At 48.7% G+C, this 23,360-nt stretch overlaps 1 protein-coding gene across 7 annotated transcripts in view; it reads right to left on the reverse strand.

The window, feature by feature from the left end:
• Nucleotides 1-23,360, reverse strand: part of nav3 (neuron navigator 3) — a 247,046-nt gene that overhangs the window by 51,676 nt on the left and 172,010 nt on the right. For 6 of the 7 annotated variants that reach the window (XM_072710106.1, XM_072710122.1, XM_072710115.1 and 3 more), the window contains 5 exons: nt 21,190-21,262; nt 16,065-16,248; nt 8,845-8,913; nt 4,010-4,152; nt 387-1,407 (listed from right to left, as the gene is read on the reverse strand). In XM_072710106.1, coding sequence (XP_072566207.1) covers nt 387-1,407; nt 4,010-4,152; nt 8,845-8,913; nt 16,065-16,248; nt 21,190-21,262 — 1,490 coding nt within the window. Of the gene's footprint in view, nt 1-386; nt 1,408-4,009; nt 4,153-8,844; nt 8,914-14,302; nt 14,727-16,064; nt 16,249-21,189; nt 21,263-23,360 lie in introns of those variants that run through there. The other variant, XM_072710129.1, reaches the window with a different exon arrangement.

A 23,360-nucleotide genomic window follows, 5' to 3' on the forward strand; every position in this document is an offset into this window, starting at 1 on the left:
CTTTTCTCCCCCATACTCCAAAAGAACTGGAATGACTCTCAACCAGGAGCATTGAAACGAAAAGGAAGCCATTTACTAGGCAGCTCAAGCTGATTCATAAATATGCTTCTAATAAACCTTTGCTCAACTGCTTCCGCTGCAATTTATCCCCCAGAGATGATGTGTTTATAATGCACAGTTTGCCCGCTGCGTGTGACAGGGTAACATCTGTTAAGCGACCTTCTTTCGTTTGACTTTTTGTTTCCGTAACGAACACACCACCTGGGGGTCGTATCCCAACTTTACAATTTAATTTGTTATCAGTTTCATTTAGATGTACAGATCTAATCCAGAATCAAACCTCTTTTCTGGTAGAAACCCTTCTCTTCCCAACCGCAGTTGCTCACCTATACATGAAGGGGGCGACGGTGGCGGTGTTGGGGTGGCTGTGCTGCTGCTGGGGGAGCTGCACCGCGCCATTGGCTGCCTGCGTGCTCCCTGGCGTCACCATGGCTCCGGACAGCGCCGACGTGCTGCTGGACGACACCATGCTGGCGCGGCGGCCCTCCAGCGAACGCTGCGCGTAGAAGGTCTGGCTGCCCTTGGTGAGTTTGGGCTTCTCTGGCTCCCGGGCCCCCGGGCTCAGGCCAGAAGGGCCCCCCGCTGCCTTGCCCCCCGGAGATGCCGCCTTCAGCCCCGGCTTGGGGATGCCACTAGAGGCCGGCAGGTTGCCCTCCTTCTTGACCGCCGAGGACTTTCCCCCCTTGGGAATGAGGCTGCCGATCTTGGAGTTCTTCTTGCTCGGCTCGGCCGGCTGCTCCTTCTCCTCCTTGGGGAGGGCTCCAGCCTTGCACTTAACCTTCCCTTTGTCCTCCTTCTCCTTGGCCAACAGTGGTGACTTTCCTCCAGGGGCCTTGGAGGAACTCTTACCGTTTCCGGAGTTGGAGGCCTTTGCCGACAAGCGGGGGCTGCTGCAGACGGAGTCCGGCCCGGCCGGCACGTCCTCCCCCAGCTCTGACAGCGTCTCTTCCTCCTGCAGAGGCAGCTCTGCCACGGGCCTGGAGGACGGACGCCCGTGGAGCAGCCTGAATCTGTCCATCATGGACCTCTGGCCCCCGCCGGCCGACTTGGACGCCTCAGTCAGCGGGGGCCTCAAGCGGTCGGGGGACAGGCCGGACCCAGGGCCAGGGCCCGGTCCGGGGCCGGAGGGGGGCGTGGGAGAGGTGACCGGGCTGGGTGTCTTGACAGCCAGCATGGAGGAAGTGGCGCTGTGCTTCATGTTCATAGACTTGCTACGCCAGGGCTTGCTGGCGGTGGGGGAGGGGATGGCAGAGACCAGCTGCTGCCCGTTGACGCCAGTGGGGGTGGGGGCCGGCGGGGGGGCACTTCCGTTCATGCTGCCAGGCTGAGGAATGCCCGTCGCTGCTTCTGCAGGGGACAGGGTAGCAGTGGACAGTCGATAAACAACTCAGCACTCAGACACAGTGCGAAGACTATAAGTAGCATTTTCGGTTTCTGAGCAAAAACGCCGTATCACGCATCAGCCAGCAACCTACTGCCAATCTCCTCCTATCTAGGAAACAGCGAACAGCAACAAACACAAACCACTTCGTATACTCCTTAGTGACTCAGGTTTACTCTGTGTCCTTCTGAGGTCGCAGTGGGGCATGAGGTAATGCTTACATCCCTATTTCCCAGGTGAAGAGCAGAGCGGTGGCTAATATCGCCTCTTGCTAGATGGGGACATTTACATTTATTCTTCTATTTGATGCTTATATCAAAAGTAACTTACAGTAGAGAAAAAGGTGACGATGTATGTGCTGGGATTTGAACTTATAACCTTCACATTGTCAACCTTCACATGGTGCTACTTACAGTTACAGGAGCTAGGTGCTATACAGGCACCTACAGGTGTCTATGAAGAAATTCTCCTTGACAGTAATTCTGTCCCCAGCACCTCCTGGGTATAAGAGGCTAGGAGGGCATATTCTCTAACAGCTGAGAGCAGCTGGGACTGACAGACTCGTACGCACATTTAAACACCTTCTCCGCTCTGATCATTAATTTTTTGGTACCGAAGAAGAGTTTGGTGCGGGTAGTCAGAGCAGCACTAATGGCGAGAGATTCATTTTGCACCCTGCTGGCCTGTGAGGCAATTCACTGCCTCAAGAGATGCGTAAAAACCACATAAACCACTCTGCTCTGTGAACCTGTATGATCATTGATCAAACTGTGACAGGTAACACACACGCTCAGCCCGGCTCTCTGTGCAGCCCGGCTCACATCACCACCAACACCCCCAGGAATGCATGGCAGCCCCTGTTTCCACGTGTGCCTAGCAAACCTATGCACCCAATTGGCCAAATGGAGCCACGCCCACTGCTCACACTACCCAACCAGGTGGCCTCAATGGCAATGACCTTTCAATGAAATGCTCTCCTGGAGGTCCGCCGTCGAAGAGGTTCTGTTCAGGCTGGCTGCCCAACTGTAACTGGGCTCTGCACTAGACCTGCACTGTCTGTGCTATTTGACACCCAGTTGGACTCACCAGCATGACCGCATGCCTATACTGTAATTAGCACCTGCGCTCCTGTTAGCGCAAACGGACCCCAACGGGCATGAAGAAAGAAATCCCCTGAAGCCTGGGAGATGCATCCGTGCGGCAGAACGGCTCGATTTTACAGGCTCTCCGCGGCCATTAAAGCCCCTCCCCTCTGCGTCAGTATCAGCCAGGGCTACTTAATAAGTTACATGAATTTCGCAACAGGCTGTAAAATTTAACAGCTTCTATAAATGCATCAACATCCTGGGAATAAAGGTGCCCACAAACTGTGTTAATATTTTTTAATTTATTTACCAGATGCCTTTATCCACAACAATGTATATTGTTTGAGAAAGGGCTGGTCAGACAGTCTCTTTCCTCACTCTGCAGGCCCTGGGATTTGAACCAGTGCCCTTCTGATCACAGACACAGCACACGCCACCTGCCCACTAACTCTTGGCGCGCTAATCGTGCACACCAGCACTCTTCTGGCTCTAATTCCAACCCATGGCAACGGGATTGAGGGTTTCCATGGCAATGCTGACCTGGCTGCACACCTATCACCTGCTGGACCTCGACGGTGGCAGACAGGAGCCGGACGGTGACTAAACTGAGCTCCACTTGCCAAGTAGGGCAGCGGTTCAGACGGGGATCCACCTGCCGCACCATGCAGTGTCTGTCCCACCCGCACAAATAAAAGCTCTGAGAAAGCTTCTCATTTCTGAAATTTCCTGCTTGGTTTTCCACTTTCACAGTCATAATCGAGCATCATTTTAATCCAAGTTTCATCCCTTATTCTTAGTGCCAATTCCACTCTTTAATTCACGAAAGCATGCTACGATGGTCCTCACGTTGCATAGCGGTTTTCCTGCGGCACAGCACGGACGCGCCCAGACAGGGAGGCTACACTAACACTAACACTGTTAGCAACTGGACCGGAGTGTCTCACAGAAGCCAGACATGGGGAAGAAGAGAGGAGAGGTGGGAGAGATTGCGGGCCAAACCAATAAGTGATCATTACATCAGCTTGTTTTACAACTGGAACCAAAAGCGTGGCATTGGGGAGCAGGACAGGACAATATAGATTCTTTCTAGGGCAGACAGGCCTCGATTTTCCATGGGGGGGTGGTTAAGGGTGCATGAAATCAGGATGCGTCAATCCTGAACCATCATCATCATCACAGGCAGAGACAATATCATATGCATATATGATCATCATTATGAGGTTAAACAGGCCTTTTAACAGAATGTGTGAATCTTCCATGTGCCTTAATGTTCCGTGTCACTTATTGCCTGATTTATGATGCACATTGACACAAAAAACTGACAGTTTCTCCAGGTGACACTGATAATCACAATACATGCATAGATTCCTATGTACAGGTAGTACTGGACGTGATCATTTTCCAAAAATGTTTTAATGGTGCCATCTAGTGGAAAGACATGAATGGTCTAGAGACTCATGGTGTTGCACTAGGCCCCGCCCACCTCTGTCGTTGCCGCTTGCATACTGGAGGGGCTTGCCCTTGTCTATGCTGGTGAAGCTCTGGCTCCGCCGGTTGAGGTTCGACGCTCCCTGGGCCTTGCTGACCCCGCTGCCCGCAGCGGAAGCCTTGGAGGGTCCCGGCAGCCTGTAACACACACAGACACAAGCTGAGGGGGGCATCTGGATACAGGCTGCAGCTGGCTCACCTGTCTATAGCGGCGACTGGCCTGGCATTGACGAGTTAGAGCTAACAGGAAGGCTAGAAGTGCAAAGATAATGGCTCGGTGCAGCAGCGGTGCGCAGGAATGCATTCCTGAAAGGACTATGCATCACCTCTTCAAGTGGTTATGGAGACAAAAGTGGATCCCATCTTGTACTAAGCAGAAGTACCTAATAAAGGATAGTTTCAGAGAATATCTTGGTAGTGTTAATAATAATAATATTAATAACTCTTTGGAGTTTGCATGTTCATACAGTGTCCATATGATTTTCTTCCTGTGATTCAAAAACACGTGCATGAATTCTCTCTAAAATGTCCCTTGTGTATGGATGTGTCCTGTGCTGGACTGGCATCCTGTCCAAGGTGTCCTTTGTACTGGATAAACAGCTATCGGAAAATGAAGGATGTATATATAAGGACATAAAGCTCTAACTGTGAACTGTAAAGTCTATATAAACTATGATCTTATAAGGCAGGAACTCAAACCCACTATAACATGCATACAGACCTTTATAGAAGATCAGATAAGATCAGTTAAGCGATAAATAGACATTTCGGGAAATGTTTTGTCTTCAACTGAATAAGAACGGGATCACCTCCAACTGAGTATGACAGCAAACCACTGTTTTTGTTACATTATAAATGATCAGTCTGAGATCTAGATATACACCACAGTCTCAGATCAGATGTTCACTGACCTGTATCACATGACACACACACGCCCTGTGAGAACTGCACCAGGCCCACAAAGAGCACGTTGTGATGGTTTGGGACACAATTAGACAATAAGCAGTCTGCGCTCAGGTATGAGTTTTGTTGTTTCTGGGGCCTGATTCAGAAAGTTACTTTGGTGGCCCCTGCCCCTCTGAATGCAGTGACTGTTTATGGTCAGCAGGGGGCCCCCGAGGTTTATGAACATGTGTGGTTTTGAGTGCTGGTGTACACTGCCTCTTAGCACTGTTTACCAGTAACAACATGGTGCTCACTTCGCAAAACAAAAACCATAACATGGAGCACGTGTGTTAAGATTTGCCATACCCCCCTCTCCCCCCCCCCCCCCCACGTTCTCCCTTTGCTTTGAGTAACACTCAGACATATGAAATGTACAAATCTGATTTGTAGTTTAATGTAGAAGCTGTTCTGGATAAAACACACATGACGACATGATGAGCTTTGGATGTATAGCGTGGGGTCGCTATACTGTATACCAAGGCTGGGGGCTTTCGGACCCCGCAGCGGTGATCACACACCAGGCCTCACGGTCTTTCGTGATACGCAGCCAGAGGAGGGGCAGGATGGAGGCACGCTTACACAGAATTGCCTGAACATGGATGCCATAAAAATGTCTTCCTGCTATAAAAATGTCGAGATCTTGTCTGGCCACACGGGTTTCTCGCATTTTCCATGCGGGGGGGCACAGCCAAGGCTGATGCTGGCGCAAGATACTTTAGTATGAATTAGCGATTCATCTGAAAAAGGTTATTACAGGCAAACACTGCTGTCAGGGGAGGTAGACGTTTTTATAGTCAGTAATAAACAAAAAACATGAAGCAGTATTAAAAAAATAATAAATAAAAGTGTCAAAACAATGTAACCATGTAATGTGATGATGGGCGATTTGATTTGGTCATTTTTATGTACGTACCAGCAGCCAACATCAGAGCGCTACCTGATACTAGCCAATAACAAAGTATTATCAGTATTATCAGTATATCAGTACATAACCTGGGCCATAATTTAATTACTGTATGTTTATTATATTTGGGATTTCACCAGGGGGACCCATGAGTACAGGGCATGTCCCCACCCCGTCATGCGATACCACCAGGGGGACCCATGAGTACAGGGCATGTCCCCACCCCGTCATGCGATACCACCAGGGGGACCCATGGGTACAGGGCATGTCCCCATCCCGTCATGTGATACCACCAGGGGGACCCATGGGTACAGGGCATGTCCCCATCCCGTCATGTGATACCACCAGGGGGACCCATGGGTACAGGGCATGTCCCCATCCCGTCAATCAGTGTCTTGAGTAAGTTGCAAAGATCATACACATGTATACAAATGCTGAGGAACACACTGTGCAGAAGTCACCAACTGTCTGCAGTCGACAGCTACAGACCTCCAAACTTCGTGTGGCCTTCATATTAGCTCAAGAACAGTGCTTAGAGGACTTCATGGAAGTCGAGCAGTTGCATCCAAGCCTTACATCACCAAGTGTAATGCAAAGCATCGGATGCAGTGGTGTAAAGCACACTGCCACTGTAAACTCTAAAGCAGTGGAGATGTGTTCTCTGGAGTGACGAATCACGCTTCTCTGTCTGGGTTTGGCAGTTGCCAGGAGAACGGTACTTGCCCGACTGCATTGTGCCAAGTGTAAAATTTGGTGGAGGGGGGATTATGGTGTGGGGTTGTTTTTCAGGGGTTGGGCTCGGCCCCTTAGTTCCAGTGAAAGGAACTCTTAATGCTGCAGCATTCTAAGCCATTTTGGACAACTTCATGCTCCCAGCTTTGTGGGAACAGTTTGGGGATGGCCCCTTCCTGTTCGAACATGCCTGCGCACCAGTGCACAAAGCAAGGTCCATAAGGACATGGATGAGTGAGTCTGGTGTGGAGAAACTTGACTGGCCTGCACAGAGCCCTGACCTCAACCCGATAGAACACCTTTGGGATGAATTAGAGCGGAAACTGCGAGCCAGGCCTTCTCGTTCAACACCAGTGCCTGACCTCACAAATGCTCTCCTGAAAGAATTGTCAAAAATTCCCATAAACACACTCATAAACCTTGTGGACAGCCTTCCCAGAAGAGTTGAAGCTGTTATAGCTGTAAAGGGTGGGCCAACTCCATATTAAAGCCTTTGTATTAAGAATTGGATGTCATAAAAGTTCATGTGTGTGTGTAAAAATAGGTGTCCCAATACTTTTGGCAATATAGTGTATATTTATACTGTGCACATATATGTACTGTGTGTGTGTGTGTGTGTGTGTGTGCGCGTGTGTGTGTGTGTGTGTGTGTGTGCGTGTGCGCGCACGTGTGTGTGTGTGTGTGTGCGCGTGTGTGTATGATCTTTGCACCTTATTCAGGACACTGAATTTTGCAATATTTCTTATGTTAGGACAAGCTGGTACAGAAAATGGATGGATGGATGGACACACACACACACACACACACACAAAAACAGACACACACACCAGGAGTTTGGTAAGGTATAAAAGTTTTTTTCAGAAATTAACCAGAACTTGGGTGTCTAAAAATGCAACCTGCCTTCTGCCTGATGAGCACGCTGCCGTTGAAGCATCTGGTGACACCAAAGGCAGCTCATACGCAGCCCCCGGCTAATGACGGGGTGGGGGGGCTCCTCAGAGCTCGTACCCAAACAGAAGGTTTTGCCATCTGCTGCACACGTCGCAGAGGTGAAGGAGCCTGACAGGTCTTTCCGGAGCAAAATGGAACGCTGCTTTTTGGACAGAGGATTAGCTGGCTGTTACGCAACCGGAGTAACTATTACAGCACCCCTGAATCGATTAATACTGCCCACAGGCTGTGCAATGCTGCCCTCTGCTGAAAGATGCTAAGAATGACATTCAGTTTTTAATAGCTGATTTTAGCAGCTGTTAATTTTTTATCATAAATATATTGCAAAATGTTTGCTTTTTGTACACAATGTTTTTGCTGTATGCTGGAAACTATAATAAAGGGCATAATCTACAGTGATCACGTAAGTGATGTTAATCCTATCAGAAAAAACCTCACAGAACCACAGGCTCGTAAACAGGGTTAACAATCTATCGCACATGTGGCTGAAATGTCCGGGACCTGCGGTATGAATTTAGGGCTGACACGAGCTGCACGTCATTCTCCATTAGTGATTCATTATGGCGCGGCAGTTGGGACTGTGAAGGCTCCGTGAGACAGCCCCCGTGTCACAGGGCTCCGCGGCCTGAACTGCAGCTTGTTTTATGGTCAAGGTTCGGTGACCCTCCCCTCCAAGCCAAGGCCCAGAGACTTAACGGTGGTCTGGCTACCTGTGGCTTCAGCCACGCCCCCTTTTTCTGAGGAAAATGAGCTCGATGACCCTGCAAATACTCTATCAAAATAGGCTGGCATTTTCTGCCAAATAGAATGACATGTAAAATGACGACGATCGGAATGAGGAAACGTTCCGGAGCCAGCGAGTCACCACAGCGGCACCGTGCCGAGTCCGACTCCTCTGAAGCGGCCGTTCTGCGACTCCCGGCTACGCTGGGGAGTTGTCACCATCTCCTGGCCTCTCGAGGCGTGACTGTGCCGTACGCACACTGCACAGTCGCCCTACTGCAGGGACCCTCAGCCAGCCCCGATGCATTCCCTGCACTAATAATCCTCTTATGCAGCCATTAAAAGAGCTTCACAAACCTAATAGCATCTTCAAGACAAATCAGCTGGTGAGTTAATTTACTTCCCCTGGTACTGCCTGGTCATGTAGACACACATTGTGCTTTAGGATGTATTTAAATGTATTTTATTACATGACTAAGCTGGTTAGTGGTTTACGGAGACTTAGAGAATGGGCCTGTACTGCTGGACGCGGGACTCTCCAGTGTAAAGCGCATGAGTAGACGGTACAGACTCACCTTGTATTCTTCTTCTGGCCGCTTGCTGTCCCCGTGTGACTCGCCGGTGCTGCATTTCGGGTGGCGAGACTGTGGAGAGTGCAGAGGACGGATGACAGAGGACAGGGGAAACAAAGTTAGCAGCTTCATCGAATCTCCTGGACGGTGACATCTTAAGAGACATGCTAATGCAATGGGGGGGGTTGGGGGGGGGGTGGGCTGCGGCTGAAATGAGTATCAAGCGAATGAAACACCGGGGAGAGAGTGAAAGAGGCCTTGGGTGTGTTACTGAGGCCACATGAATAAATATGAATTTCATCACCTGTGAAAATGTGTGACAAGCATTTTCCATATAGCATTCAATACGTCTCGGCCTTGGAGATCCACCAAAATCACATCTATGTCCATGAGAGAGGCTCCAGAAAGCAAAAGACACCCCCCCCCGCGCTGCAGAAATGTAACCCGACAGGCAGATAGGAAATCCTTCAAGCTCAAGTCAGGGCTTATGGCACAGAGCTGCGTCTCGGGGCCCAGACAGCGAGCTGTGGCTTTTGGGGTGGGGGGGTGGGGTGGGGGGGGGGTGAGCGCAGGGCAGGGAGGACAGAAGGAAAACAAGAGGCGTTTTATTGAAATGAGGCTCATTCGTTATCAAAAGACGGTGAGTATGAGCCACTGAACCCAGGATTTACGCACACAATGTCACAATCTCCCCACAATGTCAAAAGAATTTTTTATCACATTGTGTGGGGCATTTGGTGACCACACACACACACACACACAAACAGGCCATCCATTCATGTCTATGAACAAAACCCGTATCCCAACAATGACAACCCTAACTCCTACCCAGCCCTAACCTTAACCATAAGTAACCACACAAAAACCATAAGGAATCAGACCAAAAAACTTTTTGCATTTTAAGTTTTTTGATTGCAGTCACAGATTTATTTCCATAAAACTGAGTTTCCATGTTTTTACATATAAGTGAACCTGCATCACATTGCTTCAGACAGCTGAACAAGAACAAACCGGTTCCCTTGGCGGCCGGCGTGCTCCAAACCCTAACCTCCGGTGAGTAATGCACCATGAACCCCTTTATCAACAAGCGGGATGTATGCAGATCGGTACATTTCAGGTCTCACGTGGCTTCAGTTCCGCTCCAAACCTGCCTCTGTACTCTCCCTCCATAATAAATCTACCGGCATGGTCAATTTGGCACAGGACATCGCATCAGTCACACTTTCACCGCGTCCGGCAGGGGTCCGGTGCATTGGCACGGAGCAGCTCTCAAAGTTTCACCTTTGGCGGTTATAGTGATGGTGAACCCTCGTTGCCATGCCAACGATCATCACAGGACACGTGAAATTGAGGGAAAACAAGTAATATAATAGTGAGGTGGGAAGCGGACAGGAAGAGTGCACCCCAGAGGGCCGAGTGAACCCGAAGCACAGCTCTGCTCCGGCAAAATCACCACAGAAACGTCCCAACGGATGACGACGATGTGAAAGACAAAGGGGACGCCTGCGTGACACCGAGTGACACAGCGGTCATGTGGTCATGTGACACGGGGAGGGCGAGTCAGGCTGGGAAACATGGAAAGCAGAAGAATGAAGATTGACTGGTTTCAATGACAGATCGTCTGCGTGTTGTTACTCTCGGGGGGGTGGGGGGTGGGCTGGGGAGGCACTGGCTGAATTAAGCTGAGTTTGGGGGGCGGGAGGTGGGGGGGCACCAGGCCTCTTGTTCGACCCGCTCGGCTCTTCATAAAACCCAGAAAGCCGCAAGGCGTGGTTTTATTTACCCTCCACTCCCCCCCTTTAAAGCTGGAGGGTGTCAAAACAAAAAGCTGAGCCCAGTGTTTAGAGACTATTAGCGTGACAGGAGCCTGGTGCAGAGAAACCACACAGCAGGGATTTGGGTCTTAACCCCCCGAGTTCCTCAGCTACACGCGAGCATGTGGGGCGAGTAAGAAACGACACGGCCTCGAGATCCCGAGCCGGTCAAGGCGAGCAAAGGCGCGCGGATCTCCCGGGACGGCGATAAGGGACTTGGGGGGCCAGTGGAGGCAGACCTCGATTCAAGGCTGAACGTCACCCCGTCACCTGGTAAAGCTCATCAAAACAAGGCTGGAAAAAGCGCAGATCAAAGGAAAAGACTGGCCAGCGCATACAGCCAATGACAGGGCAGCCAGTGGCAGTGCATCCAGCCAATGACAACGCATCCAGCTAATGACAGCGCATCCAACCAGTGGCAGTGCATCCAGCCAATGACAACGCATCCAGCTAATGACAGCGCATCCAGCCAATGACAGTACATTCATCCAATGACAGCATATTCAGCCAATGACAGTGGACCGTCATTGTAATCAAGATCATGTAGTGGTTATCCTTTCTTGCACACTGCTTTTCTCAGTGTGACTGTCATTGCTTTTAAATTACACCAATTTAAAGCTGAACACACCATTAAATTAAGTGAAAGGCAGAAAGGATCAGCATGACATATTTATACTCATTTTCTCATAACAGTGTAGCGTCACATGGGAGCTATAGCAAACACACCAAGCAGTGTCACTTCCGTACACAGCCCTGATTGCTAACCCACACTAACACAAGCGCTATGCATTTTGGGACTCCAGTACGGCAGGACCTGAGTGCCCTGTGTTGATACAAGATACATTAAGGACACTGGTCTATGTCAGTCACATTTCCTATAAAGTGAGGAAGGAAAAGAGTGATTCCTAATGATCCTCTTCTGTTGACCAACCAGCGAACTTACAACTTTGTTTTGGATGCTCCCCTAACCACTAATTAATCCATGTAACATACACTTTGTTCTTCTTAAATTGAACTGATTTCCTGCATTAGAGAATTAAGACGTTTCAGCATCTCTAAAGAAAACATACTTAGCAAAAACCGTGCAATTGTGAGTTGGATTGACATAAAACTTATGTCTCTAGTAATTACTCTTTGCTGCGGATGATATTACCTAACGGGTTTATTTAGGAAATCTCCGCTTTGTGTGTCACCTGCTGCTCACCTACAAGCTGAATCAACATCCTCTGAAAGATGGTCAAACAAACCAGCACACTGGGGTCATAGAGGAGCGAAACCAGTGTCCCGCAAAACGAACGGGACTGGAGCCTCTGGAAATGCTGTCGCAGCAGAGGGACGCTAAACGACCCGTTCTCACAGACGAGACGGCCGTCCCATCCTGATTAGCGAGGCCCGACCTTCCCCTGCGGAGCATCTCTCTTTGAAGCGTCATCTACTTTTTCCTGCTTCATCCCCTCGCATCCAGAACATTCTGTTCATCGCACCCAGCATCTCAAAACCCAAAAGAACCACGTCCTCATGGCATCGACGACTCTCAGGAACGAGTGCCAGGGCGCCCAGGTCCCCGACTAGAAACATATGTGGACCTTGAGCCAAGAGCAGGCCACAAAATCTATGGGGGTTTGGGGGGGGTCTGTCAAACGGGGGCTTCCTTTACACTCAGGGCAAATCCGGGCGGTGGGAGCAGGCCGCCTGGTTCTTGTTACAGGCCTCTGTGGTTCCGTTTAATGAAACGATCAAGTCGGGGGCCCGTCTCCGAGCAGCGCGACCTCGACCCCTCCGACCGCAGCGGGGAGGCAGATCGTCGCGTGTGAAGACACCCAACACGCAACTCTCACATCTTATTGGGAACCAAGGACGTCGCGGTCTGGATCAGAGATAGTCATCCGGTGATGAAATGTCCCAGACCCGCTGGATAGGGCCTGTAAACCCATGTCAGACCGCAAAAATGTCCATGAGATTAGCAAGTCGGGCTCCGTATATCAATCGTGTCATCAGACCTCCAGCGTGTTACAACTATACAACTAGCTACAGGAATCGCTACCGTAACGTATGTGTAATGAAATCTGTACCTCAGCACTACTGTATCAGCACTCCAGCACTAGTGAGGAACAGAAGCTCAGGGTTTTAGCTGATGGGGGAAAATGCAAATCTCTGAATGATAAACAAGAAACTTCTGGTAAGCTATTTTAGCCAGACATCTAGTAACTGAACAAAAACAAAGGGAAATCAGAGATGCAAGATTAAAGTGCAAGTGTGCGTGGTCTATCTATCAAATGACATGGCGTGGCAGAGTGCCGAGTCTCCCTGAGAGTATGGATACAAATGGGAGGCGGAGAGAGAGAGAGAGGGGGGGGGGGATCTGCAATGCGAATGCTCCTCATGGACATTTTACATTGTGGGTCTAAAATTTACACCTCACTGGATGGAACCAGAAATGATTCTCACACTGTCTCTGATTCTAAAAAATGCTCCTCCTGTGTTCAACACGCCCTGCTGTGTGGGTACAGCCTGGTAGAGGGGGTATGGCTTATACCCCATATAGTCTACCCCGTATATTCTTGTCTAATTCCCACATAAGCTCTGCTGTGTCACGTACGCACTTTAGTTAGCCCTTAGATCTCATTCTTAAGGGTTTAGCACTGCATAAGGCATCACCCTAACATACATATCATGGTCTGATCTCTCGGTCAGATTTCCTCTTTAGTGACTGATGTAAGGCTCAGTCTGCTTATGCATTCAGCCGGCATCCCCAGCACTGACCAGCGTGTGTATTTTAAGGCTTAGAATTTTTTGTCAATTGCAGATAAATCCTGCGCAGTGTGGTGGGAAGAGAAATTGCCCAGAGGTGATTAATCCAGGAGCCGAGAGATGGAAGGAGTAACAGTCACTTCCCAACCAAAGTGTGCACCTGACACTGATGCACCATGAATCCACCACAGCGGGCCTGGAAGCCGCCTGTCAATGTGGGGGGGGGGGGGGACCTTACATCACTCACGGTCACACGAAAACACAGGTTGGCCCCCTTAACCCAAAGTCCAATCAGGTGATGACACTCAGATGGGAACAAAATTTGGCACTCTTTGGTATTCTCCTCCGATCTGATTTGTCCGGATGACCAAGCAGCAATCGATTAAAGCCGACGGTTAATTACAATATGTTTAGAAGACAGAGGAGAAAAGAAGCGAAGTACGTTTTATCGTACTTCGCTGAAGCCAGCGCCGGTCACCAGAGGATCGAGATGGATGCCAGTCACTGTTTCACACCCTATTTCACCGCAGAGACCCTCAAACACTCGAATGCCGCGAGGCAGAGCCGCGCCCGTGCCAGTCGGTGGGGAAGTAAACCACGCCGTGATCGGAAACGTCTCCCAAGTCCTGCCGGCTTCCTGGGCCGCCGATTCACGCTGGACACTAGCTGTTCATCTCGGCCAACGAGTCTAACCTGGGCCACCTGTAATCTTTAAATTCATCTTCACAATTCTTACATAAAAATTCCGTTTATATAAAATCAGTCACCATTTCACTGAATCTAACCAAAACTGGTGGGGGGGGGGGGTGTCCCCCGGGATAAGAGAGCACACCACGTCACCTTCAACTCATTAGGAAGATTACGGAAGCAGTGGGAGCGCAGCACGTGCATCGTACCTAGAGGGCTCCGCGGGCTTGCCGGTGAGGAGCTTCGCACAGGGAAGCCGGCTTTTCTTCTCCCTGGGCTTGGGGCTTCGCCAGACGGGCAGGTCAAGCTGCTCTCCGCGAGACATGCTGAGCCTAGTGGGAGGGCTGGGCTATTCCCACAGCCCTACACCCTGACGGGCTCCCCCCCCGCCATAGGCCATCAGTAGGCTGGCCCTGCCTCCAGTGTCCTCCCCAGCTCCTGGGCCCCGGGGTGCAGGCTCCAGCAGGTGCGGGCTATAGAAAGGCTGGCCCTGAAACTGGAACCACGACGGGGTTGGCGGGGTGGCAAGGAGGAGGGGGCTTTAAAAAAAGCCATTGGCTTCATCCTCTGCAAGCCCACATCGCATGCTTCACGGTCGGGGCTTCGGACATGAATGTGGGGGTCGAGGGAGCCTTGGCAATTGTACTTGTGGCACAGGGGGACAGGCAGCCAATGGGAATTCACCGCGTGTCAGTGCCAGCCAATGCTAACATGCATCAGTTTAATTCATTTTATGTTTTGTCCCGGGAGCTTGAGCCGGAACGCGATAAATCATTCAGATCCGCGCCTGTGGCCCGCCGCGCCGTCAGGATGCGGATCATCCTCTCCGGCATTCCGGCGGGAACGTCAGCGGTGCTGGGTCCCCTATCAGCACCACGGATCTCAAAGCCGCTTTCAGGACACGGCACAATGGCCGCCTTTGTGAAGGAACGCTACCGGCAGCGGGTGTCTGAGCAGACGCCTGTTAAACCAGGAGTGAAGTTAGAGGTGCTGTCAGATTGCCCCCCCCCCCCCACGCCGACCCGAGTTGTCATGACGCGGAGGGCATGATGACATACTCCGAATTCCCGGCCTGCGTCATGATGTCTGCACTGGCCGAGATTTTGCCCGCACCTGTCGCGGCCCGGCTATTGGGGGGGGTTGAGACAGCTGTGCCTAAACTCACCCCCCCACCCCCAGCAGAAACGAGCCCCAATGCAGGACAGACATGAACTCAGCTGCGACTGCTCTGCCCCCAACGCCCCCCAGGAATGTCCCCAATGCCTGGCATGTTAGCCCCCTCCCCAACCCTGCACACTGTGTATTTAGATCACTGAACCATGTCTTTGCCCCCCAGTTTTAATTGTGCCAACAGGAGACTATGACGACGGCCTCAAACGCCACGCCAAAGGCTGCTTCTCAGCCTGGGAGTGGCAGCCCCCCCCCTCCGAGGCCGAGGTTCACATCGCAGAAGGCCGACTGCAGACGGTTGGACCTCACTGCCTTATCTTCCCACTCTGATGCATCATCTGCCTTGCTTTTCTGTCGCTTTGCACCAAACCATCTGCTAAATAAATGTGGCCCCCACCTGTTCCTCTGTTCCTCCCTCCTCTTTGTATGCTAATATGCCTTGCCCATGTTTCAGTCAGTGACATCACTTCCTGTTCCTGCCTGCAGGGAGCCTTTGTGATCTGCCTGTCACATGTTTATTCAGTTGTTCATTTGTTCACCTGTTATTGGTTTGTTGTGCCCCCCCCCAGCCCCCTCCCTCCCAGGTTATTACAGGTCCCTGTCAAGGAAGGAATTCCCCCCAAACTCATTTCCGAATCTACAGAATTACATCATTTTTAAATGATAACATCTATAGTTCACCATTATTTACATGAAACCCCTGTAACTTCGATCGTACATCATCCACATGCATCCAACGGCAGGGCCGCCGTGTGAGTTAAATCGAGCGATGGCCCACAGGGACGCCAAAGGTGGGGCTACCTGGACTGCATGTCCGCCGCCTTGTGGTGGCCTGCTGGCACTGCGTCCGCGGCGTGATGCGTCACCGGCTGCTGCAGCTCCATCAGCGCCTGGTAGTACTGCTGCTGCTGCTGCTGCCGCTGCTTGTACCGCGAGAGGCTGAAGAACAGGCCCAGGATGGTCTTCAGATTCCCATTTCCGATCTCTGCCGGGGGGGGGGGGGGGCGCACCAGAAGCACGTCAGTCCGGGATCCCAAGGCCCCAAATCCCCCCTCCCTGACTCTCATCAGGTCTGTCACTCAAAGAAGCTCAACTGGGAAAATGCTCCATCATTTCACAGCCCCCCAGGTCTTGTAAAATCATGTGACTTACGTCCCCCTACCCTGCTTCCTCCACTCTCTCATCTCCATTAATACAAACACGTCAAAAATCTCAGATGTTAATGATTTCTGCAGCTGCCCACCGCTTGCTCACATTTCAGAAAATGCACACTCTGTCTTCAACGCTGAGACAACGGTTTTACTTTTTCGCTTTTAGACATGGCAGCTGTTTTCGTCTTAAATCGGTCTCATCGGATGCAGAAAATGAGCTAAAAGGAATTCAGCAAGCGACTTTTGGGCTAAAATCAGACTCTCCCTTCATGGGGAACCATCTAAAGCACCCCCCCGAGAAATACGCCCCCCCATCAAACCTGCAGAGGTATCAAAGGCTGCACCTTTTAAATGCTGATGCAGCAGAAAGTTAAAAAAAGGAACCCTTAACTGTACCCTTAACAGCCCGTGATTAAGTCCCAGCGTCCCAGCCCACCCCGGCTACTAGAAATGTTTGGAAATCACAAAGAACATCACAGGCGTGTGACAGGCAGTGATCTCCTAAGTGAGACACAAGGCCTGGACCTTGGGAACACAGGAGGCTGCCAGAACTGAAAATGCTATAAATAATGAAGGCAACAGCAGTCATTAGCATTGCCCTGCGCATTAGCATTGCCCTGCGTGTTAGCATTGCCCTGCGCATTAGCATTGCCCTGCGTGTTAGCATTGCCCTGCGCATTAGCATTGCCCTGCGCGTTAGCATTGCCCTGCGCGTTAGCATTGTCCTGTGCGTTAGCATTGCCCTGCGCATTAGCATTGCCCTGCGCTAGGGTGACCAGATAATCCATGTCATCCCAGACACCTTGAGCTAGGACAGAATTTTTAAACTACCATTTCAATTAAAATGACCTGGATTTCACTTGTTGTTGCATGCTGATTGGTCCTATAATCATGCATGTGTCACTAATGTTAATGTGAAACAGCTGGATGAGTACAGTATTTCAGTCTAGGAAACAAACCAGTCAAAGCACAAGAAGAACGTAACAATTTAGCCGAGCACAGGACCCTTTCGGTTTTAAGGTAGTTTGTAAAAACTGAAGTAGCTCAAGGTGTCCGGGATGACATGGATTATCTGGTCACCCTACCTGTGCATTAGCATTGCCCTGCGCGTTAGCATTGCCCTGCGCGTTAGCATTGCCTTGCATATATGAGTCCTTCATTGATTTCTTAATCAACCCTTTCATCAAAAGGGTGCTTTCATTTTATTAGCCATTTCTTACACACAGCAGGCTTTTCTTTTCATAAAGTTACCTAATATTAGCTCTAGGGGAAAAGGTGGATTCTGTCTAAGCTTTTGATCTTCAGACATGAATATATCCTGGCTTAATGACCCACTTAATACAGAGGTCTTTAAATAATACACTCATATAAAAATTGCCTGATAAAGCTTTTTAAAAAGGTAGTGTTTCATTTAAGAATAACTCCTTTCCAGTAATCTCCCACTGAGGAGTATTTAACTGAGGGTAAAAATGCATTCAGAGCTTGTATGTTATATAAACATGAATGCCGTGTAAATGAAAAGGAACTTTTAGTAGCTGAATCTGTTAAATGTAACCATTCCATTTTTGTCCATGTAAGGTATCATTTCTTTTGGGTTCCATTTGACAAGAACGACATTGAGAAACTGTTCTGGAAATTTCCCACTGGCAGGAGTGCAGCCCCAATTAATCTTAGTGGGATTTAATCTCCTGTAGCTGTCGGACTTTGACTGGGCCCATGTCAGACCCCTGACCTCAGAGAACTCAAAAAAAAGGAAAAACAGAAGGTTGTAACAGATTCCTTTGTTAAAGTGAGCTAATACTCTGGCTTTTCACATCCTCTCTCAGTAAAGCAGCTTTCATCAATAACGCAACAAGGTGCGTAATGAGAAAACATGGCCGCTTAAATGTGGACCTGTTTCAGTTCCCCTGGTGGAAACACCGACCTGATGCGATTTTCAGACCAGTGGTTCCTGAGTTACTCTTATTTGCTAACTTATGCTGTTTTTTTTTTTATAAGAACTGATTGGAGAAAAATGTTTTCTTTTTACAGAGCGTAAAGATCATGATGGATTATCAAAGACCTGCCAGGTAAAAAAAAGAATTTAGAATATGACACTGCGGTCGGCACTGCAGAAATGGCCCCTTTCAGCTAAACACAGCTCCCAGAATTCCCTCTCTTACGACAATGAGGATACTCATAAAAATGTTTGAAAATGGCCATTGTACAGCCATCTATGGAGATGTTGCATTGGTGATGGGACTGTTTAATACAGTGGTTCTCAATGCAATGCTGTTCCTGGCAGCCCCCCCCCCCCCCAAAAAAAAATGTTTTCATTCCAACTCTACCTTAATCAGGCTTATATGGTCCATAATAGGCTAGTAATGAATGTACAAGGTTGAAAGCAGAGTGGGCTGGAATGAAAACATTCTGGGGGGGGGGGGGTTGACAGGAACAGGATTGAGATCTACTGGTTTAATACCAAAGAGACAAAGTAGCATTATCCAACAGGACCAACACACTCCTGCTCTGCCCTTAAGGGGGGCCAAAGGCCCCCATCCTCTACAGCAGTGGTTCCCAAACTTTCTCTGCAGGGCCCCCCTTTTCTAGATAGGAACATTATTGAGCCCCCCCCATTCAAACTACACAGGTTCAGATTCAAACTTTATTTGAAATACAACTCCCTTTTCTAATTGAGTGAAACAAATTCAATTACAAATTACAAATGGTGCAATTTCACCACTGTGGGAGAACAAAGAGCAATCAAGTAAAAATAAAAGTCCAGCATAAGTTTGAAATTATGCAAATGCAGATTTAACATTCCTGTTAATATTCATTGGCGTACAAAAATAAAAGTTTGTCTTGCGTTTACCGCATTTCGTTTTTAATGATAACCGCAGGTTTCAGCCTATACCATAGCACAAAACAACACTAAATCATACCCATTAATTGATAGTCTCCCTGCACTTCATGTAGAAAATTTTAAACCTCGTTTTTCATGATATGGTTAGATTTTTTTTGTCCGGCGCTGCAACTTTTCCCTTATTAGCTGAAGAACGTGTCGTTTGTATGACATTTGTATCATAGGAAGTTCTCCCGAATATCACGTAAAGCAGTGAGAACTGGTTTTCAGTAAATTTACCTGGTAAAATAAAGTTTAAATAAATGACATAAATGCTCTAATAGTACACGTAAGTTAGTGGTTCATTTATTGTTAGTTATTGTAATGTTGCGCTGCTTTATTTGGTTAATCGTCCAGTCTGTGAAGAGATTATTTTAGGGTGGCACATGCCCCTGAGGCTATCCCATTGGTGTGCCCCCCCGCAATACCTCTGCGCCCCCCAGTTTGGGAACCACTGCTCTACAGGGAGAGCATGCCCCCAGCAGAGGCCTGGCTCTCAGTACACCGCAGGCTGCACCTTGGCCTGGGTTCTTGGCGGTCCTAGTCCTGGCTATACTCATAAAGTAACCGGAGAACGTTACTTGCATGAGGGCACTAGTCCAAACCAAATTAGGTACCACTTTACAATAAGGCTCCCTTTGCCACTTGTAAATGGTAGTAACTCATTGATAAAAAGTAAACTGTGTTTAAAATTGTCTATTAATAATTTACAAAGTGTTACAACCTAATTCATAACCAGATTATAAACCATTCATAAACTCTTTACATGGGTAGCCTTATTGTAAAGTGGCACCCCAAATTATCCAGAAAACACTAAGGTAGCATCACCAATGCAATTGAGGAGGTTACGTGTATATAGGTAGACTAGGAGTAACACTACGGGTATAGCTATGAATAGTAGGAATACTTTGATTTACAGAATGCTCTTGTTTTTTAAAACTGATTACGTATACACATATAATAATATATAATTTATGTATTTCTGGGCCTCACAGTACTATGGAAACACAACTGCATCATGTTGGAGAATGTGTTCATTAGCCTATACTTAACCATTCTTGCCAGTAATTTTATTTTACCCCGTATAATATATTAAGCTATACCAAGATATTTCAGGCTCCAGTGAAAACCAGGAAAGAGGTAAAAATAAGCATCAGCTCGATACTGCGTGGGGGGGCTCACATGGACTGCCTGCTCTGTCTGATGCCTCCATATGTCTGGCAGCTCAGTGGTTAACAGCCGCCAGCAGCCCCCTCCTTGTGATTCCCGACGCTCCCACAACAGGTTTGTTTTGCTGGAAAAAGTCTCAAAGGCTCGCGGCACATCAAACGAGCCCTGCTTTTTCTAAAGGGGGGGGGGGGTCGTAAAATTTACCCCAACTGAAAGGTGGGTTCCAAGCTCTTAGTAAAAAGCTGATGGCAAACTCCATTAATGCAGTGCCAGCCCCCACCCCCCAGCCCCCAGCCCCCAGCCCCCACCTCAAATCAACCTTCCCAAAACAACACTCAACCATCACAGCACACAAGAAAGCCCTACCCACTATGAGTGAGTAGAAACCCAACAGAAATAGCAACATGTATATATATATACCCACACACACATACACATAGGTCCTATATTTCAGACCTGCAAACTCTGCTTTTTTTAGGTCGCGACCTTAATCCAGGCAACTACATTGAAAACATCAAACGCCCATGTGGACAGTAAAACGTAAAAAAAAAAAACATTTTTCAGTAATTCATTTTCCACAATGACATGTTAGCCGCAAATTAGCACAAAGCTTACACATATATCTCTAACGTCTTGCTGTTGCTTGTAAGTTAAAAGCCCAGCTGCAGATGCTTGTTCACTGCTATGCTAAGGCTGGTCCATGTCAGGCGAGACAGCCTCTTACCTTCGGCGGAGAGCCCCTGTATGTTCACACCTCTGGCTTCGAGGAAACTGAGGCAGGCGTCCACATTCTCGATCTGGAACAGAAGACACGCGCCCGGTGAGGACGGCCCCGGAGAGCCGGGGCGATCCACACCGACTGCCCACAAAGCAGACACTGTTCGTCTGTGGCAGACCCCGGCGTGACCCCCGAGGCGGACATGCCCCGGCAAGGCCAGGCGACCCACCCACGCCAGAGCGTTGCCGCCCGGACACGATTGACAGCTCAAGGGAAAGAATGCAAGCTTGGCCGCTGGGGGTGAAAAGGCAACACACACTGGAAGGTTCTATGGTCTGTCGTGGGATGACTAGAGCGGCGACATGTTTGTATATGGCGCTCGTTCACTAAAGGAGTCTTTCATGTCAGGGCCGAACTGGGTCAGCAGTGGGTAACCAACCACAAACCAGCGCAGTTCACACATTTCCACACCTATTCATGCCTATTAACAGTGAGATTCACATGATCCTACATCATCTGACATTGTAACATGCTGGTTTATACGATAATCCCATAACAGGCTCATTCCGTGAATCACTTCCTGTTTGCCACGCGAAGAGCCTGATGAAATGGCCCTATTCCACAGAGACTTGTTTGTTTGTGGTAAAAAACAGTAATTTTATCATGTCTCTCAGCCAGTATGACACCACATAAATCATGCGAAGGCCTGAATCTGTCTGAGAAGAAAGAAAAAGCACAATTTATGCTCTAATGTACAGAGAAATATGTCTGGTTTGACTGTGTTGCTGGATCCAAGCAAGACCGTGATGCTGGAGGTCAGAACAAAATAAAAATGTGTGCACACTTCTTAAAGAAGCAGGATATGGCCCATGATGGCCAGCAGGCTCCACACACCCCAGGGAGAAGGAAAAGAACCAGCAGAAGCCCAAAATGTGGTCAGGACCTTGTGCCCAGAAGCTAAGGATGAGCAGGACCTTGTGCCCAGAAGCTAAGGATGAGCAGGCTAATACTGGAAATTCGATTATTTCGATCAAAATGTTTCACTTCGGGAATCGATTCTAACATTAAATTATGGATTTGTTTTTTTACCTGGTAATTTAAATGTTCATATTATTACACGGAGCTGGACATAAATTACCGCTGGGCAAGGCAGCCCGTAATGGGGGAGAACAGGGAAGACTTTCAGTGGCCCGACATCAGTAACTAAGTAAATGGAACCAAGGATCTGTTAAAACACAACACATTTGGTCCCCACAATGTAATATATACCTGGCCCACACACACACACCCCACTTGAAATCTCTACTGGATCACTTCAAATGTACAGGATTAACGCTCCTCATATTTTTTGATTTGGTAGATAAAGGACACCCATTTGGTAACAGCATAACCAGAAAACAAACACAACACAGCTGATGGTCCACAATACTATAAATGCATTTGTGTAAAACAAGCACGGATCAAATTAAAGCAGCGCCTTGGGGCAGATATGTCCCATGTTTCTGCGTATAGGTTTTAATTACACTTTTCATCTTTATGTTTTCCCTAATGGCTTTGCGGTAATTATTTCCAGTGATCTCGCGGCAGGTTTGTCATCACAAAGCGCATCTGTTCTCAATGTCTCGACATGGGGGAACACATGGCAGAGGAAGTGAGCATCTAATGGGTGACACGAGTAAACAGACCCCGCAGATGGGGGCACAGGCTGGAAGCAAAACGGCATTTAAGGTGTTAAGATACTGTTCTAGGCTGGGGCGGTGCCTGACGCTCCATACCATCACAGATACTTTCATCACTGTATGCTGTTTTTTGCTGGTATTTTAAAAATTTTCATTTATCGCCTAGACCTGAATTATCGTGGTATACCCAAAACTCTTAATTATACTATATTACCACCCAAGCTCATTAGTGACCTCTCATTACTATCCCGTTGCTTAATAGTTTGGCATAAGCGATGTGCTATTTGGGAAGTTGAGTCCATCACGAGTCACACACTATTCCACACTATAGGCAATTCAGATACAGCAGTTCGCATCGTTGCACATTTTTGGGCTATGGAACACAATGGAGAAAAACCAAATGATCCAGGGAAACCATGCCAAGTCAATAGACACAGAGCAAAGGGGGGGGATTTGAACCCACAACCGCAGAGTTGCAGGACCTCAGTGCTACCCAAA

This window comes from Paramormyrops kingsleyae, chromosome 1, assembly GCF_048594095.1.
Source record: "Paramormyrops kingsleyae isolate MSU_618 chromosome 1, PKINGS_0.4, whole genome shotgun sequence".
NCBI lineage: Eukaryota > Metazoa > Chordata > Actinopteri > Osteoglossiformes > Mormyridae > Paramormyrops > Paramormyrops kingsleyae.